Consider the following 24,747-nt stretch of genomic DNA (forward strand, 5'->3'; position numbering starts at 1 on the left):
TGATTTAGAGGGGACACATCTGTTCTCATTGTTGGATGATTCAGTCTCTATACTAAAGACTGTGGTACTCCATTTCAAATTGCTAGAAATGCAGCCAAGTCAAAGCCAGTGTCACCTGGTGGTTCACTCAGGTGCGATCTTTGAGTTGTCTATAGAACATTCTGACATGCATCCAATCATTTGCCTTACATATGATACAGTATTTGTGAAAATATTATGAATTGTAAAGAACATGTAGTGTTAAAATGTCTTTCAAGGGACACAGCAGCAGAATCCACTGCTTCACAAAAACAAATTTCAAGATAATTATTGTTTTCAGCAATCCCATAGTAGGGCCTATGGCGTAGGGCCTATGGCAGGGATACTCAACTTGCTTTGCCCCGGGGCAACTTTTGCAAAATGACAGGAGGCCAGTGGCCAGTTAATAAACAAACACTAATATCATTTTTTCTGTAGCGGATTGATTGTAGGTTTTTGGGGTGTCAGCCGTAGATTAGTCTGACAATTTTGTGCTTACCTTAAGTTAAGTTAGTTAGGCTAAGTTAAGTTGGTTGAGTACATATACAGTATATATATGTTTTTGTTAGAGATCATCTGGCTACACATGTTCTCGCAAGTTCATCTGTGCCAAAACTATATGAGTGTATTGTCTTAGATATCTGTTTAGGGGGTGATATTCATGTCACAGTTATTGGCGTCTATCGCCCTCCCTCTGCACCAAATTTGGCCTTAGAGGAATTTGTGAAACTGTTGGCCAAATATGTCTCGTCCGAATTAGTTATTTTGGGGGACCTGAATCTAGATTGGTCGTCTGAAAATTCGTCTAGGCTGAAGCAGCTTTGCCTGGAATTGGACCTGTACCAGCTCATTCAGCATTCTACAAGGCCAAATTTAAGGAATCCATCTAAATCAACTTTGATTGACCTTGTATTGACCAATAGGCCACTTAAATACCCTCATAGTGGGGTCTTTGCTCTAGGCATAAGTGATCACTGCCCCACAGCTTGTGTCAGGGTGGCGAAAAACAACAAATCAAAGGGGCGTGTCATTAGAAAACGTAATTTCAAAGATTTTATAGAGCAGGGTTTTCTATATGATTTATTTTACTCTGATTTGGACAGGATTCATTTAATTCCAGACCCTGAAGTAGCATTCTCTCAGTTTTCTTATATCTTTAACTCTATTACTGACAAACATGCTCCTTTCAAGAATTTCAGAGTAAAGAATCGCTCTAGTCCCTGGTTTTCAGCAGATCTCACAGAAGCCCTTCGACTTAGAGATGTGGCATGGTCAAAGGCGCGTCGTACTAGTGAACCGGGAGACTGGTTGCAATTTAGAAAACTGCGGAATAAATGTATCGGAATGATTCGAAAAGCCAAGTCCACCTATTATTTGTCTTCTCTTGCTGAGACACAAGGAAATACAGCTAACTTCTGGAAGACTGTGAAGTCACTAAGATCCAGGCCTGCTTCCTCTCTCCCGCCGCAGATTAATAGTGAAAATGGTGTTATTTTAAATAAATCTGAAATGTGTGATGTTTTTAACCAACATTTCATATCCTCGGGTCATCTATTTGACAGGCAGTCTGCAAATACGGCTCCTGCAGTTCATGTTGATGTCCCGCTATCTGATAACTCACACAATCTTCCACATTTTTCGTTTAGACAGGTAAGCACTATTGACGTTTTTAATGCACTTACACAACTCTGCATTAAGAAGTCCAAAGGTGAGGATGACCTTGACCCATATCTCCTGCGTCTTAGTGCAGAGATAATTGCTCCTCCACTTGCTCATATTTTTAACCTAACTTTTACCTCTGGTGTAATCCCTGCTGTGTGGAAAGCTGCACAGGTTATTCCCCTACATAAAGGCGGTGACCCAAGTGGTCTGAATAACTATAGACCAATATCCAAACTGTGCTGTTTAGCCAAGATTCTGGAAAGCCTAGTCAGTACACAGTTACGTGCTTTCCTGGAGGCACACAACATTCTTCAACCTCAGCAGTCAGGTTTCAGACCAGGTCATAGTACTGTCACAGCTACAACACTTGTCGTTAATAATATATTGAATGGTCTGGATGACCATCAACACTGTGCAGCTCTTTTTGTAGACCTCTCTAAGGCATTTGACACTGTGGACCATGTTATTTTGTTAGACAAATTGTCAGCTATGGGCCTAGATCATCTTTCTATCAGATGGTTCTCTAATTACCTTTCTGAGAGAACACAGGCAGTTGTTGCCGATGGCTTTAGATCGAGCTCTCTTGTTATTGGTAAAGGTGTCCCACAAGGGTCAATTTTGGGCCCTCTATTATTCCCTCTTTATGTTAATAATATTGTACTCCCCTCACAGCATTGTGATGTCCATTATTATGCTGATGACACAATTTTGTATAGTGTTGGTGCCAGTCTTGCAGCAGCCACTGCAAGCCTGCAGACTGCTTTTGACGCATTTCAGTTGGCTCTAATTAGTCACAAGCTGGTTCTGAACTCTGACAAGACCAAATGCATGTTATTCTCAAGATCACATGGGTCTGATCCAAATGTAGGTATTCATACTCTTAAAGGTGAACAAATTGAAATTGTCAACTCTTATAAATACTTGGGCATTTGGCTAGATTCTAAGCTCTCATTTCAAATCCATGTAGGACATCTAACCAAAAAGCTAAGGGGAAAAATTGGTTTCCTTTACAGAAACAGGTCTTGTTTCTCTTTATCTAACAGAAAAACCATTGTGCAATATCTTGTAATGTCTGTCTTTGATTATGGTGATGTACTATACATGCACGCTTCACCTTCCACACTGAAGCCTCTTGATGCAGTATTTCATAGTGCTTTGAGATTCATCACTGGTGATGGGTTTCTCACTCATCATTGTACTCTCTATGAAAAAGTAGGTTGGCCTTCTCTGACCGTCCGTAGAGATCAGCATTGTCTTTTGTTCATTTATAAGGCCCTGTGCGGTAAGCTCCCACTTTATCTGTCCTCGCTTTTAAATTTTAGTACTTTAAGTTATCAGACTCGTTCACAGACACACATTAGACTGGTTATTCCACGTATGAATAGTGAAGCAGGTAAAAATGCTTTTATCTTTTACGCACCTCATAGATGGAATAAACTTCAGGACTCTCTCAAACTGGACCAACTGGTCTCTATAGAGTCATTCAAAACGCTACTTGAGGATGGATCGCACAGGACTTGCACCTGTTTTACATTGCCCTCTTAACTGTCTGTACCTGTGATTTTATATGTCTGTATTGTTTTCATCTGTTTGAGTGTGATTGTGTTATTTTATAATGCCACAGTCTATTCTTATTCCTGATTTGTATTGTTGAACTTGTGATATTTGTTGTAAACAGGGCGTCCTTGAAAAAGAGAGCATGCTCTCAATGGTCCTCCCTGGATAAATAAAGGTTAAATAAAATAAAAATAAAATACATAACTTTATTTAACATTAGTTTTCATTGTGAATTAGAAAATGGTCGGGGGGCCACTCTGCACCCTACCGTGGGCCGCAAGTTGAGTATCACTGGCCTATGGCATAGGCTACCTACCTACAGTACTGCCAACTGTCAACAGTTATGTTATGCATAATAGTCCACAGTAAGGACCTGACAATTTTATACGGAATATCATCTTATAAAATAATTTAAAATGTATTGATACAAGAGGATACATGCAACACTGATAGCATGCCCTGTCTATATATAGCACACGGCTCCGGTATCACCACACCAGGAAAGCGCTGTGCTCCGCTAGCCATCCATTCATCAGAACAGAGGACATTGCCGGGACATGAAGCGGACCAGCATTACTCATCTGAGTGGGGTTCATGTGGGTCACGTCACCTCGGAGCCTCGAGCCCGCAGAACTTTCTGCTCACAGAGAGAAATGGAGGATGGGAGCTTCGTGAACCACTGGCACAAACAATGCAGGCCAGGGTCATTAGTGACTTGCCCTCGGCCACTGCCTTGCATCTCTCCTCCTACCTCCATAGAGGTAGTGCTAATTTTAATTTACTTATCCTGGTTGCTGCTCCACCCTCTGCCAATCTGGGGAGAGCCGAAACTGGCTCCATGCTTCCTCCGAGACATGGGCAGTAGTAGCCAGCAGCTTCTTTTCACCTGACAGGGGAAGCTTCACCGGCAGGACATAGCACGTGGGAGGATCATGCTATTCCAACCAGTTCCCCTCCCTCCGAACAGGCGCCCCTAATGAACAGAGGAGGCACCACACCAGCGGCCAGGATATTGCATGTTTTGGTGAAGGGGGTTCCTATATGAAGGAAACCCCCAGGGGGCACGGGGAGAACATGCAAACTCCGCACACCCTTTTGCGACCCCACCCGGGCGGCGGGCACTCGAGGACATGCGGACGGGCACGCACTCCTTCGGCGCTCACAGCGTCCCAGGTGGGAATCGAACCCAGGACCTTCTAGCTGTGAGGCGACAGCCCTTACCACTGCACCACCGTGCCCCCCTCCCCCCTCCCCGCCACTGCCACAGGCGAACTCCACTGATGTGATACCTTCTTACCAAACGACACACTTGCCATTAAGTGACGCCTTCATTGGCGCTCTATCATCTGGGCTTGACACAATCAATGATGCTTGCCATATGGAATGAGACTATTTTTTTTTTTTTACCATTGGTTTTTATCGTTGCAGCGCTGCCGTCTAGAAATAGGTTTCGCAGCCCTTTGTGCGACATCATTCGATTTTGACCGTGTAAAGAGATGAGACAAGCTTCCAGTGAACATATGGGTTCCATTCCCCGCTAAGAGCAATCTAATTTAATGCGATGTAAAAGTCGTCTCGGAGATAAGATGAATCCACGCTGAGATGAAGTGAGCGCAAATTGAATGTGCCACCAGTCAGGCCGGGAAACGTACATAGATCTCTATTCACCGGGCCAAGCTGCGGTCCCTGCCTCCCATGGCGAATCGGCGTCAAAATGAAGGAGATATTAATTGGATCACATGGCGATTCTGCCGCACAACTGGAGCCTTTGCACAAAGCCGGTGGGGAGAGAGAGAGGTGGTATTTGTTTGCTGCTGTTCCGACAGTCTTGACAGTCTTCTGAGAAGCCAGACCAGCTCCCACATGTGAACTAGACTATCAGCAAATTTGGCCCCCAAAGCACTGAAAGCGCCAGACCAGCTACTGCCATTTGCGACGTGAAAATGCTAGGGATTTATGCCAGAGTGATAAGGAGGTTAGAGTCTAGCACTCTGCGGAACAAGCCTTATCTGAAGACCGAGCCAGCAGATCTAGTTCCATAGAGGATATGAGGCTTACAGTCTGCTCAAATCGCTCTCCCTCTCTGCTGGGCATTAAGAACTTACGAGTGAGAATGTGAACAATCAAAAAGGCTGTGTGAGTCTGGTGTGATTGCGATCTTAGTAGGAGCGTGTGACAATGAAACACACAACGAAGCAAATCATGAACTACTGATGTGTGTCGCTGGAGTATTGGATGCAGGTTGTCTGTGACTGAAATCATATTTTATTGCCAGATTTATGAAGCAATTAGGTAATTGCATGTTTCCTGGCACATATATCGGCGTATCGGTCATTATGAAGACAGTCTGGGCTGTATGTGTGTGCACACACACACACACACACACACACACACACACACACACACACACACACACGTGCATGTACACTATATGCAGACAATAGCCTGTGATGAATGAACTCATCAGATAAACATCCCTCGAGACCGCTTTCTCTTTGTATTCATTTGTCGAGAAATTCTCAATTCCAGCATTGTGGCCTTTCAGCCTGAAACAATGGCTCCGGCGACAATTCGAGACACTGTCGCACTGTTCTCAGATCAGCTTCCAAAGCAAAAGGCAACCGTGGAGGGAAATCTTCCGTGAAGACCTGCGTGTGTTTTCTATCCGGGGACGAAGCACAATACAGGTTTGTGTAATCTGACGTAAACAGATGCTTGGAGAAAAGCGTCGCTCCTGTCCTTTTGTGTGCTGCACACAATGGCTCATCCATGTATTGTGCAGCCTTCCATCATGGTGTAAATGCAGTATAGGGAGATGTATTGCCTCGGCGGTGCAGAGAGCCTGTGTCATTTAACCTGCGGGGGGCGACAGCGACAGGCAGAGAATACAGCCCAGCGTGCCCTTTGACCTTTAACACATTGATCGATTGTTTCGGTGACTTCATTGGCGCCGCTGCCTATGTGCTCTGCTCTGCTGTCTATGCGCTCTGCTCTGCTGCCTATGCGCTCTGCTCTGCTGCCTATGCGCTCTGCTCTGCTGCCTATGCGCTCTGCTCTGCTGCCTATGCGCTCTGCTCTGCTGCCTATGCGCTCTGCTCTGCTGCCTATGCGCTCTGCTCTGCTGCCTATGCGCTCTGCTCTGCTGCCTATGCGCTCTGCTCTGCTGCCTATGCACTCTGCTCTGCTGCCTATGTGCTCTGCTCTGCTCCTATGTACTCTGCTGCCTATGCACTCTGCTCTGCTGCCTATGCACTCTGCTCTGCTGCCTATGCACTCTGCTCTGCTGCCTATGTACTCTGCTCTGCTGCCTATGTGCTCTGCTCTGCTGCCTATGCACTCTGCTCTGCTGCCTATGCACTCTGCTCTGCTGCCTATGCACTCTGCTCTGCTGCCTATGTACTCTGCTCTGCTGCCTATGTGCTCTGCTCTGCTGCCTATGCACTCTGCTCTGCTGCCTATGCACTCTGCTCTGCTGCCTATGCACTCTGCTCTGCTGCCTATGCACTCTGCTCTGCTGCCTATGTGCTCTGCTGCCTATGTACTCTGCTGCCTATGCACTCTGCTCTGCTGCCTATGTGCTCTGTTCTGCTGCCTATGCGCTCTGCTCTGCTGCCTATGCGCTCTGCTCTGCTGCCTATGCGTTCTGCTCTGCTGCCTATGTGCTCTGCTCTGCTGTCTATGCGCTCTGCTCTGCTGCCTATGCGCTCTGCTCTGCTGCCTATGCGCTCTGCTCTGCTGCCTATGCGCTCTGCTCTGCTGCCTATGCGCTCTGCTCTGCTGTCTATGCGCTCTGCTCTGCTGCCTATGCACTCTGCTCTGCTGCCTATGCGCTCTGCTCTGCTGCCTATGTGCTCTGCTCTGCTGCCTATGTGCTCTGCTCTGCTGCCTATATGTGCTCTGCTCTGCTAGCATTAGAAATGGTCTGTCTATGTCCCGTCCCTATAATCTAAAAGTGCATAGGCTGCAGAATGACTGGGGACTGGTTATTGTACTGTCTTCCGATAAGGACGCCGGGCCGGAGGCAGAGAGCAGAGAAGGGTCAAACGCTGAAGCTTATCAGACGATTATAAAGCACAGTAACGAGATGTGACATTGCTTGTAATCTCCTCATGCAGATGAAGTGGGGACGGGCCTCCGATCAATGAATGATCAAGACTCGTCAATTAAAGAGGTTGCCGAACGCTAGCAGGTCTGTTTGGTGGTGATGATAAAAAAAAAAGTCCATTAAAGTTGCTAATTAAATGATAAGCGTACATTAAAACAGGTCAAGAGAATGAACGGCAGAATTTTTAAGCAGTAAATATCTACTGGCTAAACGCGATGTGGGGATGTGTGTGGTGTGTGTGTGTGTGGTGTGTGTGTGTGTGTGTGTGTGTGTGTGTGTGTGTGTGTGTGTGTGTGTGTGGAGGGGTGCTGTCTAAACAACCCTTCCATCACAAACTCATAACTGCATAAAAATTCACAGTGCTGCGGCTGAAATACTCTGAAATGTAAAACTAGTCTGAATGAGGCCAGAAAATAATCACACAAAACGTGGCCATTAAGCAACAACATAATATTTTATTTCTTTTCCGTTTTATACACTATTTAGAAAATAAAACACATTGAATAAATACAAATTTAGAAAGCAACAGGTTTTTCGGTGAGACGATCACCGTATTCCCACAGCATCTTTCACACAGCTCTCTCGGAGCTCTCTCGGACTCGTGGGGTTTTTTCACGTTTGCGGAGCTCCTCCCCCCCGAAGCAGACTGGGCCACACACTGCGATGAAAACACTTAGGACTGGCATGCAGATGCTGGAGTGGTCCCCAATTTACGGACACAGAGAGAATGGATTGGCACATTGATAAAGACGTTGATAACATCTAGAAACACCTGGGGAGGAGGGGCTGGGGGGGGAGAAAAGAAAAATACCTATTTACACAAATAATAAATAAAGAGAAATAAAGTCCCAAGACAACTCTACTGTACACGTATGTCCAGAGGATGTGACCAACTTCCTTCCTTTTTGTAAACATCAACCCTCAAAAGCAAGGAGCCCTCCTTCCCTCACTGGCCGCTCCAAATGCAAAAGTTCAAATATAGTACCGTACATGGGATGTTCACCGACAGCAGATTGCACCATTTACAGAGGGTTACAAAACAAAATAATATGCAATATCGCCCAGTGGTACCAAATGTAGTCCCTTGGATGTGTTTGTCGTGTGTAGTAAGGCAGGATATAGCGGGGCGGAGCTCTGTGAATCAGAACCCCTCGTTGTTTAATGTTACAACAGGTAGTCCAAAATGAGCTCCCATTAGCGTCCTCCGGTTTGGCAGGTGTAAGTGGCACCGAAGAGAACGGGTCGGATGACGATGTCGAGGAGAAGTGAAAGGGCGTCGGCCGTATGTTACAAGTTTGTCCAGTGAGCTTTCTTAACTGTCTTTATGGCAGATAACGGTTTCATCCAGGCATGGAGAAGAAGACAACCAGAGCGGTAATACATGGACGAAGGAGCCGAGAGCGGAGAACCCAGGACCTGGGAACCCAGGGACCCGAGACTTTCTCCTCGAGGACCAGCAGGTAGCGTGGGATCGGTGCTATCTAACTTCCAGGCAGTCCAGGTACTCCAGGACCAGGTCGTAGCAGAAGCGGTACTGCTCCTAGGAACAGCAGATAGATTTAGTGATTACACAGGATGCCAAAAGGGACCAAAGGTTCAAATCAGTCAGTACAGACATGGTTCTTGTTGTTTTTGTTCTGGGTTCACACTGTGGCCATGATGTAAACTGGCACAACTTTTCCATAACCAAGTCTGAAAACTTCTATCATCATGAGGCTCTTTCACACCGGCCTTGAAAGCCGAAAAGTGCCTCCGATGTGAAAGTCGTGAATGCGCTTTGGTGGACAATTGTTTTACGCCTTTTGTCCCGCGACGGGAGGTAGTAACAGCGCCGGGTTACCTGGCAACCCGCCTCCACTTGAAAGGTCGTCGCAGCGAGCCGGAAAAGGTGCGAATGGTCTGCTCATTCATAAAAAAAATGACAGGGGAAATCACCTCATGTGATCAAGAAAGTGCAGTAGTGAAAGTAAAAAAAAGTAGCCTATACAGTCATGACTGCAGGGACGCCAGGAGGAATGCTCCGTGCGGTTAGACTTTATGCTCAAACGATGTTGACATTAGTTAACGTTAAGTAGTCATGTGCATTTATAGCCTATACTATTCCCCCGACGAACGTTATGCAGACTGCAGCTGTTTGATATGCGGGCGGTCGTGTATCGTTCCAATTTTAGTAGGACACCGTATCGATCTGCCCGCCCACCATGCGAGTTGTTGAATGAATTCGTTCATCATACAGTAGCCTAGGCTACACTAACCTATGAAAATATTCTTTGGGCTAGGAGGAGCAGGAAATCCCTCCGCTCGCCTTTCAATGCGGGAGCAGGGGATTTCACCTGAAAGTACAGAGCAGCACGGTAATGTGGCCGTGCTGCTTGGCTCGTGTGAAAGCAATTTCTGTGGCGAGGCGGCTGCCTTTACGGGACTCCTAAACGGCAATTTTTGCGCGATCTGTGTATGAAAGAGCCTATGGCCTCTGTGTCTCTGTTTCAATTTTTCTCCCACTGATGATGTCACAATGTCTATGACATCATCAATGATGTCACAATGTCTATGACATCATCCGTGATGCCATTAGTGATGGTCACTCGAGCAATTGTGATGTCATAGACATGGAAACAGTGGATGGATGGATCCAGAGGGAGGCGGTAATGCAACATTAAAGGCTCCAAACTGCCATAAACACCCCAGAAAAGTCACCTTTGAATACTCCTACTCTGTTAGATAACAAGCCCCAGAGAAAGGGCATGGATATTTTCAATCAAAAGCGCATAATATACAGTAAGAGTGATCATAAGCTGTGGGTTATACATGTCTAGGATCTCTTCATGTAGGATCATCATCATCATCATCATCATCATCATCATCATCATACATAAAATTGCCAAAGTGGCGTTTATCTGTCTGGCTGCGATTTTGGTCATGTTTTTGGTTTTGGTCCCACATTGTGAGATTTGTGATGATTTTGGTCAGTAATGATGTCACTGATGATGTTACAAGGCCTATGGTCACTCGGTGATGCCATCAGTGAAAACCTCACTCACCATGGTCTCCACCATGTTTGTTTTCATGATAATGATAACCTCACTCACCATGGTCTCCACCATGTTTGGCTTGGAGTTGCGCAGCGTTTTAGCAGCAAAGAACACGTCCGCCATGCTGTGGTGCCGAATCATTTCCAGGATCATGGTGCAGGCACAGAAAGTACCACTTCGACCACCGCCATTCCTACTCCACACACACACACACACACACACACACACACACACACACACACACACACACACACACACACACACACACACACACACAGAGGAAGAGAGGAAGACATGAGATAAGTATGGAGTAATGAGAGCAAAACTTTCCACACTGCAATCAGTGTGGAAAGTGTTGCTCTCAAACCTATTCAATTTGATTGCATGATAAAGAGACAAAAGTAACTCCATAGTACAGGAGCTCAGACGGCCTCTCAGAAGAGGAGCTACACAGTGAAATGTCACAGCTTGACTGAGCTCAGATCAAGCATGCTGTCAGAAAAAGGCCAACTGGCAGACTTTAAAGATGGATATCTGAGGAAAGTTCTCATTAAAATACGGGAGCAGACACTTGATCAGATACTCTAGGGGGATGTCTGACAGACAGTCTGACCTCCAGAGATCACGGGAACCACAATACTACAGTCGAACCTAAAGCTCCTTTTGTGACCATTACAAAGGCAGCTAATGTAAAGAGACAAACACTTTCATGGTTGACTTTTTCTTCTGAGCCATTTAGGGCTTGTGAAATGTAAGAACTCTTTAAAACCAAAGTGTGAATTTGACACCTTTAAAATAAATCTTGAGAATAGCACTTGAAATGTAGTCTGGCACTGTGTCAGATGTCTGCTAAAAGTCTGCATAGTCCCTTTCAACGCGCAAATACACACCAGTCGGGGTGTGTTCAACCTGAAAACGGTTTGGACCGTTTTACAACGGCTTCAGTTTGCTACGACGTGATGTCTGGGCTGAATTAGTGAGATGTTAACTGATCAGAACTGCGAGTAATCACTTCTCCAAATGAATGATTAATCCCAATCGTCCACTCCAGTCCCTCCATGTTCTAAATATTTTATCCTTCCAAACATTTTGCAAGGACACCATTTTGTCAGTGGAAAAGGCATACCCTATTTCCCCTCTCTCTCTCACATACATGCACGCACACACACACACACACACACACACACACACACACACACACACACACACACACACACACACACACACACACACACACACACACTCACACACACACACACACACACACACACACACACACTCGTACAGAGACTCCCACAGATCAACATTGTACAAGTGTTTTTTCATTGTATATCAGAATTTGAATTTGAATGAGTTATAGGTAGCTGTAGTTGTATGATAATGACCTGTTTATCTTCTGCCTTATTGATGTTACAGTAATGTTTCCCTGATATTGTTAGAGTTAAATAAAACACTGTTATACATATTACTATGTATTAATTATTCATGCATGCATGTATGTATCTTGTGGTCAAGTTGTGAAGAAGCCAGTGTACGGATTCTAGCCTTCTATTTGTCTATTTGAACAAGTCCATTGTGCATGTAAGAATATACAACTATTAATTTGAGACTGATTCTGTGGTTTGGTGAGAACCCTATATCTGAGATAATGGCGGTGCCCCTCATTCTCCAAAGAATTCCAACATTCGTAGCAAATTTCATAATTCTATGAATATTGATAATTTATGAATTATTATTAATAGTCATAAATACCCAAACCAACTCCTAATGCACAACGTCTCCCTCCGTGCGAGGACCCCAACAAATATGAAATTCTGAATCCTCATTTCGTAATTTCTGGCATGAAAATGGTCACATGATGTGGATTATCAGCACAAATTACCAACTATCGGCAAATTCAATCAAAAAGCAGACTCACAAGCAGTGTACGATGGTGCGTCCCTCTCCACACTCCCTCTGCCAGTTGTGAACCTGAGCCAAAAGGCTGAGAAAGGCCTTCTTGGAGTCGGGCACGTCGCGGTAGGGTGACCAGCGCAGGAACTGGAAGTGACGCACCACAAGCTGGCCTTCCTGAAGCTGGTGGTGAGGAGGAAGCAAGGGGAGGAAGACATTGGAGAATGTTTTATTCCTCAAATGCAAAAAATAACATTGACTGTACTGTAGCATATAGAAGATCATTACATCCACTGCATACCCTCCACATCTCACAAACACATTCAAACATCCTCATCTAGTATGTGGTTTTCACCCAGGAGGAATTCTGTCAACAGTTCAAACCAGCTCGATGTCAACTGTCGGGTAAGAGTTCTGAATTGGCCAATCCTATTGTACTGTATTGTTAAATGTGCGATGTGTACCATTTTACTGTAACAGCAATAAATCATTAGCATGTTCATTTTGAGACATCAGGATAATTACTGTAAACAAACAAGACTATCACCTGTCAGCTTCTATCTCTACGCCACATTTTACATTCTGCACCAACGGGTTGGATTTGGTGGGGAAATTGCTGCCTTTCTACGGGCGTAGGTTTGGTAGGGACGCCAGGGACACGTCCCTACCAACATCGAGGCTCTGAAACTCCCCATTCAACCCCCCCAGCAAGGTTCATAATGCCTGGAGATGTTTTGGCTGGAGGAGGGAAGACCTCAGTAGCGACTTGTAGACTTAAAGGTGAGAATGATCCCTCTGTTCTGCAGCCTATAACAGTCAACATGGAGGGCTTTTACTAAAACAGCCTACAAGTCGACACGGAGGGATTTTACGGCGCACCAAAAGCAATGGACCCAGGCGGAATTTGAAACTTCTCCAGTCTTGTCCGACACTTTTCATAAGTGTGTTGACACGTGTCTAACCATATAAACCTACTGGTCACAGGGCATCTAACCACAGGATCTGAACCTATTCTGAAAACATAATTAATGAATGACTCAGATATTCAAACACAGTATGTAATTATTGTTAATTAGTTCTGTAGCACTTATTAAGCCTATTTGTTAGGCTACACTTCTCTCTTCTACTATACTTCTACTTTTCTACTCATCTTCTTTGTAATTCTTCATGTGCCAACATGCAATTTCTCATTCTCTCATCATCAAATACAGTTACTATGTAGACTAATTATTGTTAACTAGAAATACTGTGCGCTTTGCCCGCTCATTTCTAGCGTGTTTCCCGCACGCTCCCACAGCTGGCACGCCTCGCGACCTCCCCAATATGTGTCCCTACCAATGTCAAAGTCCAACCTACGCCCTTATGGCACCAAACAGGAAGAGGGCACTGTTCTTCTCGAGCAAACAGAGCTAAATCTATCAGAGTTGTAATGGCAGATGATGGAGAGTGAAAGGCCAATGGAAAAATAACTTCCATGTTTATCCTCTTGAAAAAAGACGAACCTTCCAGGGAGGGATTGACGTGCAACCATGAGATCAAGGGTACAACTTGTCTCGACTATGGTCTCATTTGTTTGCAGTAATTATACCAAGGTATCGTAGTTACTTTGACATTGATTTATTGATGTTTACAAATGCTACACATGGCGCTGTGAACTATGGGAGAAAGGAGGCTGTGAACTATGGGAGAAAGGAGGCTGTGAACTGTGGGAGAAAGGAGGCTGTGAACTATGGGAGAAAGGAGGCTGTGAACTGTGGGAGAAAGGAGGCTGTGAACTATGGGAGAAAGGAGGCTGTGAACTATGGGAGAAAGGAGTACCTTCTTAGGACAGAGACTATCGTCCTCCTGTTCTGTGGCGTCTGATTCCCTGAGATCCTGCAGAGAGGCCATGTGGGGATAGTTTGTGACACGGTGTCTTGTTGTTTATGTCCTTCATGGAGTTTCACAGAAAGTGGTGGTGGGGGAAGGGGGCTGAGGGTGACGGGAGCGCTGACAGGGTAACGTTAGGAGGGGGTATGGGGGTGCTGACAGCGTAACGTTAGGAGGGGGTATGGGGGTGCTGACAGCGTAACGTTAGGAGGGGGTATGGGGGCGTGGGAGCGTTGACAGCGTAACGTTAGGAGGGGGTATGGGGGCACGGGAGCACTGACAGGGTAACGTTAGGAGGGTGTATGGGAAGCACGGGAGCGCTGACAGGGTAACGTTAGGAGGGGGTATGGGGGCACGGGAGCACTGACAGGGTAACGTTAGGAGGGGGTATGGGAAGCACGGGAGCGCTGACAGGGTAACGTTAGGAGGGGGTATGGGGGCACGGGAGCACTGACAGCGTAACGTTAGGAGGGGGTATGGGGGCGTGGGAGCGTTGACATGGTAACGTTAGGAGGGGGTATGGGGGCGTGGGAGCGTTGACAGCGTAACGTTAGGAGGGGGTATGGGGGCACGGGAGCACTGACAGGGTAACGTTAGGAGGGGGTATGGGAAGCACGGGAGCGCTGACAGGGTAACGTTAGGAGGGGGTATGGGGGCACGGGAGCACTGACAGGGTAACGTTAGGAGGGGGTATGGGGGCACGGGAGCACTGACAGGGTAACGTTAGGAGGGGGTATGGGGGCGTGGGAGCGTAGACAGCGTAACGTTAGGAGGGGGTATGGGGGCGCTGACAGCGTAACGTTAGGAGGGGGTATGGGGGTGCTGACAGCGTAACGTTGGGAGGGGGTATGGGGGTGCTGACAGCGTAACGTTGGGAGGGGGTATGGGGGCGCTGACAGCGTAACGTTAGGAGGGTGTATAGGGGTGCTGACAGCGTAACGTTAGGAGGGGGTATGGGGGCGCTGACAGCGTAACGTTAGGAGGGGGTATAGGGGTGCTGACAGCGTAACGTTGGGAGGGGGTATGGGGGCGCTGACAGCGTAACGTTAGGAGGGTGTATAGGGGTGCTGACAGCGTAACGTTAGGAGGGTGTATAGGGGTGCTGACAGCGTAACGTTAGGAGGGGGTATAGGAGCGCTGACATGGCTAAGGGAGGCTATGCGACAAGGACACATCTGCTCATCTAGCTGCTGGAAGCTCCTACAAGAGGCTGCCTGCCACCTACTGGGGTTACTGAGGTCAAGGGCCGGGGGCTGAACTGTCAATGTAAGATGGGAGCTGGAACTAGGCTCAATCACTCAAACAACACAGGTACAGGTACAGACACAGGTACAGAGACAAACTAGCCAGCATACATATAACTTGCACACACAATCTTAGGATGCACACAGTAAAAGAAGACGAATACTGCTGAAGTTGTACTGTATCTGTTGTGTGTCTTGGGCACTGTTAAGTAGGGATGTCGACGGTTAACCGTTAACCGGTTAACCGCCGAGAACGTCTTTGGTCGGTTAAGCATGTCGGTTAAACGGTCAATTTCCATGTTAATTTGCATATAACAGTGTTGCCAATGTTTTTTTTTTTTTTTTCTGCTTGTAGATGTAAAAATAAACGCTTTCTACTGAAAAAAAATCAAGCATTTCGTAGCCTAATGGTTTAATGGGGCACAGACAGTAAAATAGCGCATTTTAATCTTCTCGGTTAACCGACAGTTGTCGGCTAATGAGTGTCGGTTGTCGGTCAAGAAAAATTATGATTTTCGACATCCCTACTGTTAAGTGCATGGCACAATGAATAAAAACAAATCAATCAATCAATCATACTGAAATACTGGATAGTCCAGTGATGCTCAACCTTTTTACACCAAGTATCAGCTCTGAAATTACCACCATAGTGTGAGAGGGAGGGAGCCCCGCGTAGCCACAGGTTGAGAACCACTGGGATAGTCAAAATCAAAGATCTTCCGTAAATGACGTAAATAGAACAGCTTTTTGTGAGTTTGGCCGATTGCCCTCCTTACCCAATATCTGACTGGAGGATTGGCACTAAAGTCATGTCTCCAGTAAACAGTTCTGGCCGGTGTTCAAGCTAACATTATGTTAAGTAATCGTAGACAATTAGCATTATCCCAAAAGACAAAGCGTTTAGTAGAGCGAAGTTGGAATTGGTTTTCATTCTACATATTGCCTGTAGTCATAACTTCAGAAAACAAAAACTCTATCTCTGTCATTAGTGAAGTTCATTATGAATCCACAAAGCAAAAAAGTGCTTGAAGTTACGCTTGTAGTCTCTACTTACTGTATGTGTTAGCACGCGCACCAGAGCTATCTATTAGAGACACAGAGATGATTCTGGTGCCTCTAGTTACAATATATATATATATAATAATTCATCTGATTTGATATGTGATTTTACTGAACAGGTCTTGGCACTGTATGCAGCTAGCATCTGCATCATTAGCATGCTGTTCATACAACTGCTTTGTTGATAGTACGATTATCATGATGGAATTCTTACCAAACACTGGAAAACAAAATGCCGTTTGGGACAAGAGTGACCATCCAGAATCATAAGTATCAGACTTGATTAATTGAACAAATTGATTCATGCCAGGAATTGCCTCCCACAGCAACACAGAGCAATAAGAGCTACTTTAATGGGGCAGGACTTGATTGAGGAGTTTATTTGTACAAAAACATTCCATTTGATGGGAAAATGAAACATGTGAAGTAGCAATTTTGCCATTAGGCTGTCAAAGTAGCTGTCACCAAGGCAACTGGCAGAGAGTAATTCAAAGTTTACACTTAGATTTGAAGGCTGTTATTACCTTGCTATGAAGACAGCAAAATGAAGAGATAAACAAGGAAATGACATCCTTTCATTGGATCAAGTCTGAGAAAATTGGTTGTGGGAGTTGGAAAAAATATCTATGGAAAACTAGAAGAAAAACTAGACTCATTGGGTGACTTTTCACCCCTCTAAAGTCTCTGATGATAACAGCCCGCCTATTCTCATATTTGTGTGTGTGTGTGTGTGTGAGTGTGAGTGTGAGTGTGAGTGTGAGTGTGAGTGTGTGTGTGTGTGTGTGTGTGTGTGTGTGTGTGTGTGTGTGTGTGTGTGTGTGTGAGTGTGAGTGTGTGTGTGTGTGTGTGTGTGTTTGTGTTTGTGTCTGTGTCTGTGAACTTTTTCACTCTCCATGACTTTGCATCTTTGTGTCAGGCAGCTCCAGCAGAACATTCTCCTCTTGCGATGTCACTCCTCTTGTGATGTCACTCCTCTTGTGATGTCACACGCCTATTTGGAATGCCACCTTTTCCTCCATATTTCTCCCCTGGGTGCTTTTTGGGTATTTTCGGACTAATCATGAGCCCAAAATGTAAATTCAGATATATATATATTTTTTACCTGCACCACACTCTGGCCAAAGTCAATGTTTAGCAAAATTGCAAAACAACGTTACGCCTGCAGAGTTCAGTCAAAGGGTACACTGTCACACGCTTTTTGGTTTTGCTCTTCACTGTCCAGATTCTGGGCCAAAATATTTGACTGGTACTCTAAGGCTCTATGGGATAACCCTTCAGCCGGAGGCGGAACTCGCCATCTTCAGCTGTTCTGAATCTTCTCTGCTCCTCCCTACGGCTGTGCAGCAATGCCTGACGCAGGGGACGACTGTCACAAAGAGACTCATTTTGAAAGAGTGAAAGTCCCACTCGCCACCTTCTTTTCGGGTGTCGCTGGCAGACATGGTTTCGGTTGTGCGTATAGAGAGACTCAGGTTCCTGAGGACCAACTCACTTAGGAAGTTCTCAATTATTTGGGACCCCGTTCCTTGTCTACTTTGATGAGGTTAGAAACGACGAATAACTCACCCAGCTAACCTCTCATGGACTCCTTGCAGAGGATTTTATGTACAGCATCCCTTACAAGCACTTAAGCGCCTTAGGTGACTGGCAGCATTATTGTAATGTTGGTATGTGTTTGTTTTTCTTTGTGTATGTTTGTTTTGCTTTTGTTTGTTCTGAAAAAAAAAAAATCTTCCTTTTTTTTTTTTACCACGTACTGCAGTACTTGTTCATGATGGGGGTGTGAACCTACCCGGGTAATGTTCTGGACCCGGAAGAGACGGATGATGACGTCATCATCAGCGGTTCTGGACAGAAGCTCCACCGTCATTGGTCCAAACTGCTCAAGCCCCGGCTCAGGCCAATACTGCAGACAAGGCTGAGATGAACAGGGTGAATGGAGGGGGAAAAACGAGGGGGGGAGGAGGGGTTAGTAACAGGTCATTAGTTCATTATGTTGATTAGTCTACATGTGGTTGAAGAAGACAAATCATTATGTCACCGGCCGGGAATAAAACACCCGAGTATTACAGCGCAGACAATTAGCCTAAATGACAACGGTTATCTACAAATAGCACCCACGAATTAAACAAGCAAAAATAAAAGCGTTGGTTGCAGGAATAATCCCTCAAATAAGCCACAGTCGCCCAGCTTGAATCATTCACAAGTCTAAATCAATACGATTAGCACATTATAAATTAATGAAGTAGGAAACCTTGACTGTGCCTGGAAGAGATAAACAGGGAGAAAAGCCGCTAACCGCTTCAAAGACGCTTCCCCCGGCCAATGGGAGGGGAAAACACAGGGGAGCGGTGTTGACGCGCTGATGTGTTTTGCGGTGACATTACGGTGGAGGGGACCCCTGGAGTAGGAAGTGATAATGGCATTTCACACTGACAGAAGGGTATTAACAGGTGACACTGGGCAGATGGGGACATGAATATTTATACACCCAGACAGGAGACAGGCAGCCCCAACTCAGGAGGGCAAAGAGCAGCGAGGGGTGTTAATCCACTGGGAGGAAGAGAGAGAGAGAGAGAGAGACTAACAGGAAGAGAGAGAGAGAGAGAGAGAGAGAGAGAGAGAGAGAGAGACTAACAGGAAGAGAGAGAGACAGAGAGACTAACAGGAAGAGAGAGAGAGAGAGAGAGACTAACAGGAAGAGAGAGAGAGAGAGAGAGAGAGACTAACAGGAAGAGAGAGAGAGAGAGAGAGACTAACAGGAAGAGAGAGAGAGAGAGAGACTAACAGGAAGAGAGAGAGAGAGAGAGAGAGAGAGAGAGAGAGAGAGAGAGACTAACAGGAAAAGAGAGAGACAGAGAGACTAACAGGAAGAGAGAGAGAGAGAGAGAGACTAACAGGAAGAGAGAGAGAGAGAGAGAGAGAGAGAGAGAGAGAGAGAGAGACTAACAGGAAGAGAGAGAGACAGAGAGACTAACAGGAAGAGAGAGAGAGAGAGACTAACAGGAAGAGAGAGAGAGAGAGAGAGACTAACAGGAAGAGAGAGAGAGAGAGACTAACAGGAAGAGAGAGAGAGAGAGAGAGAGAGAGACTAACAGGAAGAGAGAGAGAGAGAGAGAGACTAACAGGAAGAGAGAGAGAGAGAGAGAGACTAACAGGAAGAGAGAGAGAGAGAGAGAGAGAGAGAGAGAGACAGAGAGAGACTAACAGGAAGAGAGAGAGACAGAGAGACTAACAGGAAGAGAGAGAGAGAGAGAGAAACTATCAGGAAGAGAGAGAGAGAGAGAGAGAGAGAGAGACTATCAGGAAGAGAGAGAGAGAGAGAGAGAGAGAGAGACTAACAGGAAGAGAGAGAGAGAGAGAGAGAGAGAGAGAGAGAGAGAGAGAGAGACAGAGAGACTAACAGGAAGAGGAGGAGAGAGAGGTTGCTGGTGACAGCATGGAGTGAGTGCTGTGCTGAGCGGGAATCTGACAGTGACACAGTGACAGAGCAGCGATAGGGAGACGGCAGAACAAACCCACGCATGAGCAAACATGGAGAAACGATAAGAACGTGTTAATGCCATGACAGCCCGTGTAAATGAAATCTTCGCCCACGGCAGCGCCCAAGCTACTGGCCAGATAGTTAGTCAAGCCCCAACCCCCGGTTCTGAAAAAATTAAGCCAACGTGCAACCACATGTACCAAAACTGCAGTTCGAGGGATTGGCCACTTGAGGCTGGCTCCAAAAGTGAGTCAATCCAAACCAGCTCAGTGGCCTTGTGGTTTGAGTGTCCGCCCTGAGACTGGGAGGTTGTGAGATCGATCCCCGGCCGAGTCATAGCAAAGACTATAAAAATGGGACCCATTTGCCTCCCTGCTTGGCACTCAGCATCAAAGGGTTGGAATCGGGGGGTTAAATCACCATATGATTCCCGAGCGCGGCGCTGCTGCTGCTCACCGCTCCCCCAGGGGATGGGTCAAATGCGGAGAACAAATTTCGCACACTCAGGTGTGTGACAATCAGTGGGACTTTACCTTTACCTTTAATCCCCATAGACCCATAGACTTTAATCCCCATAGACCCCGATGTTAAAACACTCATCTTTACAGCAGAAATAAACAGGTTTACAGCCTGGATCAAAAAACGGTTTTGGTCTCTATAGCTAATTTCACCCATATGGGAGATGCATTTTTATATAACTCACCCGTTTATATAGTCTATGCCTGCCAAAAACATTGTATGGAAGTCAATGGGAAAATTACCCTGACTTCTCACTTGATTTATTATCTCAGTAAACACTTTTACGGTTTATGGTCTCAATCGCTTGTTTCAAGTTTTCTTCAATACAGCACGATGTTCAGGTTGTAAATGATGTCCCCATTTAGACTAAAACAGACACATGCCCCAGTTTTGGGGCATCACAGTAGCTATGTCCATATTTATTATACGCTCTATGAGTATGGTTAGTTTAAGCTTGGAAGTTCAGCTAGGCTAACTAGCTACCACAGATAACTTTGGCTACACTGCATTTTTAGTCAGTTGGTAGCGAGATGTCTTAGGCTGAGAGGAAGGCTTTGCAGATGTTCAACCCACTTTTGATCAGTATAATGTGGGTAATATATTATGCAGATGGAAAGCGTTTACCTTGTGTTCATGTTTTCCTGTGCCGAGAGCTCGACAGTGTAATCCAGCTGTTCTGCTCGAGGGCGACTGTCCTAAATACAGACTGTTTCTTTGTATTGTTTCTGTCTGCACAGTGCGCACATCCATGGAGAATCGCATCAAGGGCCTTAACGAGCGTTAATGAGCCATACTAGTTGGCGGGGGCAGAGTTTCTGCAGGGAGACGAACATGGATTTCTCGATGGAGAAAACATATACACAAGGTAAACACTGTCCATCTGCTTATATTACCGAGATTATAAATCTACAAAGCCTTCCTTTACTAGTAGCTTCCTCCTCTTTTAGCTATTAGATTAGCTATTATTAAATTGTTTAACTCCACCAGTGATGTTATTTGTGTCCCCTTCCTCTTACCCAGGCAGAGTTGGACTGGTTGAGCTGGTTGAGCATGACCACCGAGGTGCAGCCGTAGTCGTACACCAGTCTCCAGAAGTCGGTGGTGGTGCCCGGCAGGGGGTGTGGCGTCACCACGAAGGCGGCCGGTCGCAGGAAGCTGTCAGTGAGCGCGGCGTTGATGTAGTTGTTGCTCTCGCTCTCGGTGGTGACCAGGAAGGCCAGGGCGCGGTCCGGCGGCAGCACGTCCATGCTGCGGTTCTTCTCGCGGTTCCTGGGCATCAGGGAGACGCTGCACTCCTCCACGTCCAGGTGGGGAGTCACCGAGTTCAGAGTCTGACGGACACAAGAGACAGGAGGGATGAGCCACCCAATCGTCAGAATAAAATGACGGACTTGTACGTTTCTCTAATCCACTGATACGTACAGTCTCAACATACCTGTAAATTTGAAACAAACTTCTGCCTTTTACAGTATGATTCTAAAATGGTGCATGCGTTTTACATCTCTGTACGTTAATTTGAAACAAACTAGAACGACCGCAACGTGGACTTATGCCTCCGCCATTAGTTCATTCTTGAGTCCAAGTGGATGTTGGAGCCAAATAGGAAGAAATTGCATCAAGGCGTTTCTGTGCAGAATTGGATATTTGAGCCAAATGTGAAGAAATTTAGTCAATGTGTTACTGAGATATGGCGTTACCGAGCTTGAAAATGGCATTTGTTAGGTCACTGTGACCTTGACCTTTGACCTTTAATAACCAAAATGGAATCAGTTCATCCTTGAGCCTAAGTGAATGTTTAAGGCGAATCTGATGAAATTCCGTCCAGGCGTTCCTCAGATATCGCGTTAACAAGCTTGAAAATGGCGTTTGAGAGGTCACAGTGACCTTGACCTTTGACCACCAAAATCTAAACAGATCATCCTTGAGCCTAAGTGAATGTTTAAGGTGAATCTGATGAAATTCCGTCCAGGCATTCCTCAGATATCGCGTTAACAAGCTTGAAAATGGCGTTCGAGAGGTCACAGTGACCTTGACCTTTGACCACCAAAATCTAATCAGATCATCCTTGAGCCTAAGTGAATGTTTAAGGCGAATCTGATGAAATTCCATCCAGGCGTTCCTCAGATATCGCGTTAACAAGCTTGAAAATGGCGTTCGAGAGGTCACAGTGACCTTGACCTTTGACCTTTGACCACCAAAATCAAATCAGATCATCCTTGAGCCTAAGTGAATGTTTAAGGCGAATCTGATGAAATTCCGTCCAGGCGTTCCTCAGATATCGCGTTAACAAGCTTGAAAATGGTGTTCGAGAGGTCACAGTGACCTTGACCTTTGACCACCAAAATCTAATCAGATCATCCTTGAGCCTAAGTGAATGTTTAAGGCGAATCTGATGAAATTCCGTCCAGGCGTTCCTCAGATATCGCGTTAACAAGCTTGAAAATGGCGTTCGAGAGGTCACAGTGACCTTGACCTTTGACCTTTGACCACCAAAATCTAATCAGATCATCCTTGAGCCTAAGTGAATGTTTAAGGCGAATCTGATGAAATTCCGTCCAGGCGTTCCTCAGATATCGCGTTAACAAGCTTGAAAATGGCGTTCGAGAGGTCACAGTGACCTTGACCTTTGACCACCAAAATCTAATCAGATCATCCTTGAGCCTAAGTGAATGTTTAAGGCGAATCTGATGAAATTCCGTCCAGGCGTTCCTCAGATATCGCGTTAACAAGCTTGAAAATGGCGTTCGAGAGGTCACAGTGACCTTGACCTTTGACCTTTGACCACCAAAATCTAATCAGATTATCCTTGAGCCTAAGTGAATGTTTAAGGCGAATCTGATGAAATTCCGTCCAGGCGTTCCTCAGATATCGCGTTAACAAGCTTGAAAATGGCGTTCGAGAGGTCACAGTGACCTTGACCTTTGACCTTTGACCACCAAAATCTAATCAGATCATCCTTGAGCCTAAGTGAATGTTTAAGGCGAATCTGATGAAATTCCGTCCAGGCGTTCCTCAGATATCGCGTTAACAAGCTTGAAAATGGCGTTCGAGAGGTCATAGTGACCTTGACCTTTGACCTTTGACCACCAAAATCTAATCAGATCATCCTTGAGCCTAAGTGAATGTTTAAGGCGAATCTGATGAAATTCCGTCAAGGCGTTCCTCAGATATGGCGTTAACAAACATCCGTACGGACGGACGTACGGACGGACATCCGGATCCATAATGCCTTCGGCCTGGCTTCGCCGGCGGAGGCATAAAAAACAGTGGTTAATTTGAAAACGTTGCTGCCTTTCCAACGTTAAACGCAAGTAAAACAACTTGAACAACTTTGGTTATGTTTAGGCAAGTCAACCAAATTTGGTTATGTTTAAGCAAGTATAGGACGAATCAGCGTGACAAATGTTAGCTTGTCGTTTTAGCATTTCACTATGATTAAACTTTGTTGTGTTAGCTTGTTACCATGATTAAACTGTCTGCAGAAGACCTGGCTCTGTTGTTGCCAGAGTAAACGGCTGGTTGGAGCCAAAAGTGACGCACAGAATGATTGTTATATTGTGCTTTTAGCAGCTAATAATGTTCGCTTGCTTGCTGATGCTATTCTAGCAAAAACCAATTGCTATCTACTGTAGCTGTGAAAAACTGTGATAAGAGGAGGCAGGTGAAGCGAAACAGAAATTGTATGAAAACGTGACAATCGTGATGTAGGCAATCAAAATCCTCTCCACTCAAACTCGACTGTCTATACTTAGTCTGACTCACTGGAAGCAGGCTGTGGTGATAAAGCTATACTTAGTCTGACTCACTGGAAGCAGGCCGCGGTGATAAAGCTCTGCCATTGGCTCCGACCATTTCAGTCGGCTCCCTGCGTGTCGCTCTCAAATGCCTCTGCCGCTGTGAAACAACGACAATGCTAGCTAGCAAGCTAGCAACCTACACGCTGAAGATGGCAAGTTTTCACAAAGATTTGGATTGTACCAAGGCGTGCTTGGTATTTCCGGTGGATGGTTGTAAAGATAACTGATCGGCTCAGGGGAAACTTTAAAAAACAGTCAAAGCTTAATGGATAAAAAGACATTTGGTGCAGTCTCATACATTATGAATAAGCATATTATGAAGCTGTGGAAATTGAAATGAGGGGGAAAATCAAAGTGATTATTTAACTTGCTTCATATCATGAATGACTCCCCATTGGTTTTGGGCAAAATTAATAGAACATTCCAGCTCGTAACTGCTATTGGGTCGAGGCTACATGTTCCAATTATGAGAGGCCAGGCTGGGCATATGAATAGCCAGATAATATCA

At 45.6% G+C, this 24,747-nt stretch overlaps 1 protein-coding gene across 1 annotated transcript in view; it reads right to left on the reverse strand.

The window, feature by feature from the left end:
• Window positions 1-7,896: 7,896 nt before the first annotated feature.
• LOC310785252 (receptor-type tyrosine-protein phosphatase U-like) overlaps window positions 7,897-24,747 on the reverse strand; it is a 267,162-nt gene continuing 250,311 nt past the window's right edge. Inside the window, exons 27-31 of the mRNA XM_083646258.1 lie at window positions 21,459-21,773; window positions 18,232-18,357; window positions 12,293-12,444; window positions 10,432-10,567; window positions 7,897-8,882 (exon numbers count right to left, since the gene is read on the reverse strand). Coding sequence (XP_083502384.1) covers window positions 8,820-8,882; window positions 10,432-10,567; window positions 12,293-12,444; window positions 18,232-18,357; window positions 21,459-21,773 — 792 coding nt within the window. The 3' untranslated portion in view covers window positions 7,897-8,819. The remainder of the gene's footprint in view (window positions 8,883-10,431; window positions 10,568-12,292; window positions 12,445-18,231; window positions 18,358-21,458; window positions 21,774-24,747) is intronic.

The sequence above is a fragment of the Poromitra crassiceps genome, assembly GCF_964638095.1.
Source record: "Poromitra crassiceps genome assembly, chromosome: 11".
Taxonomy (NCBI): domain Eukaryota; kingdom Metazoa; phylum Chordata; class Actinopteri; order Beryciformes; family Melamphaidae; genus Poromitra; species Poromitra crassiceps.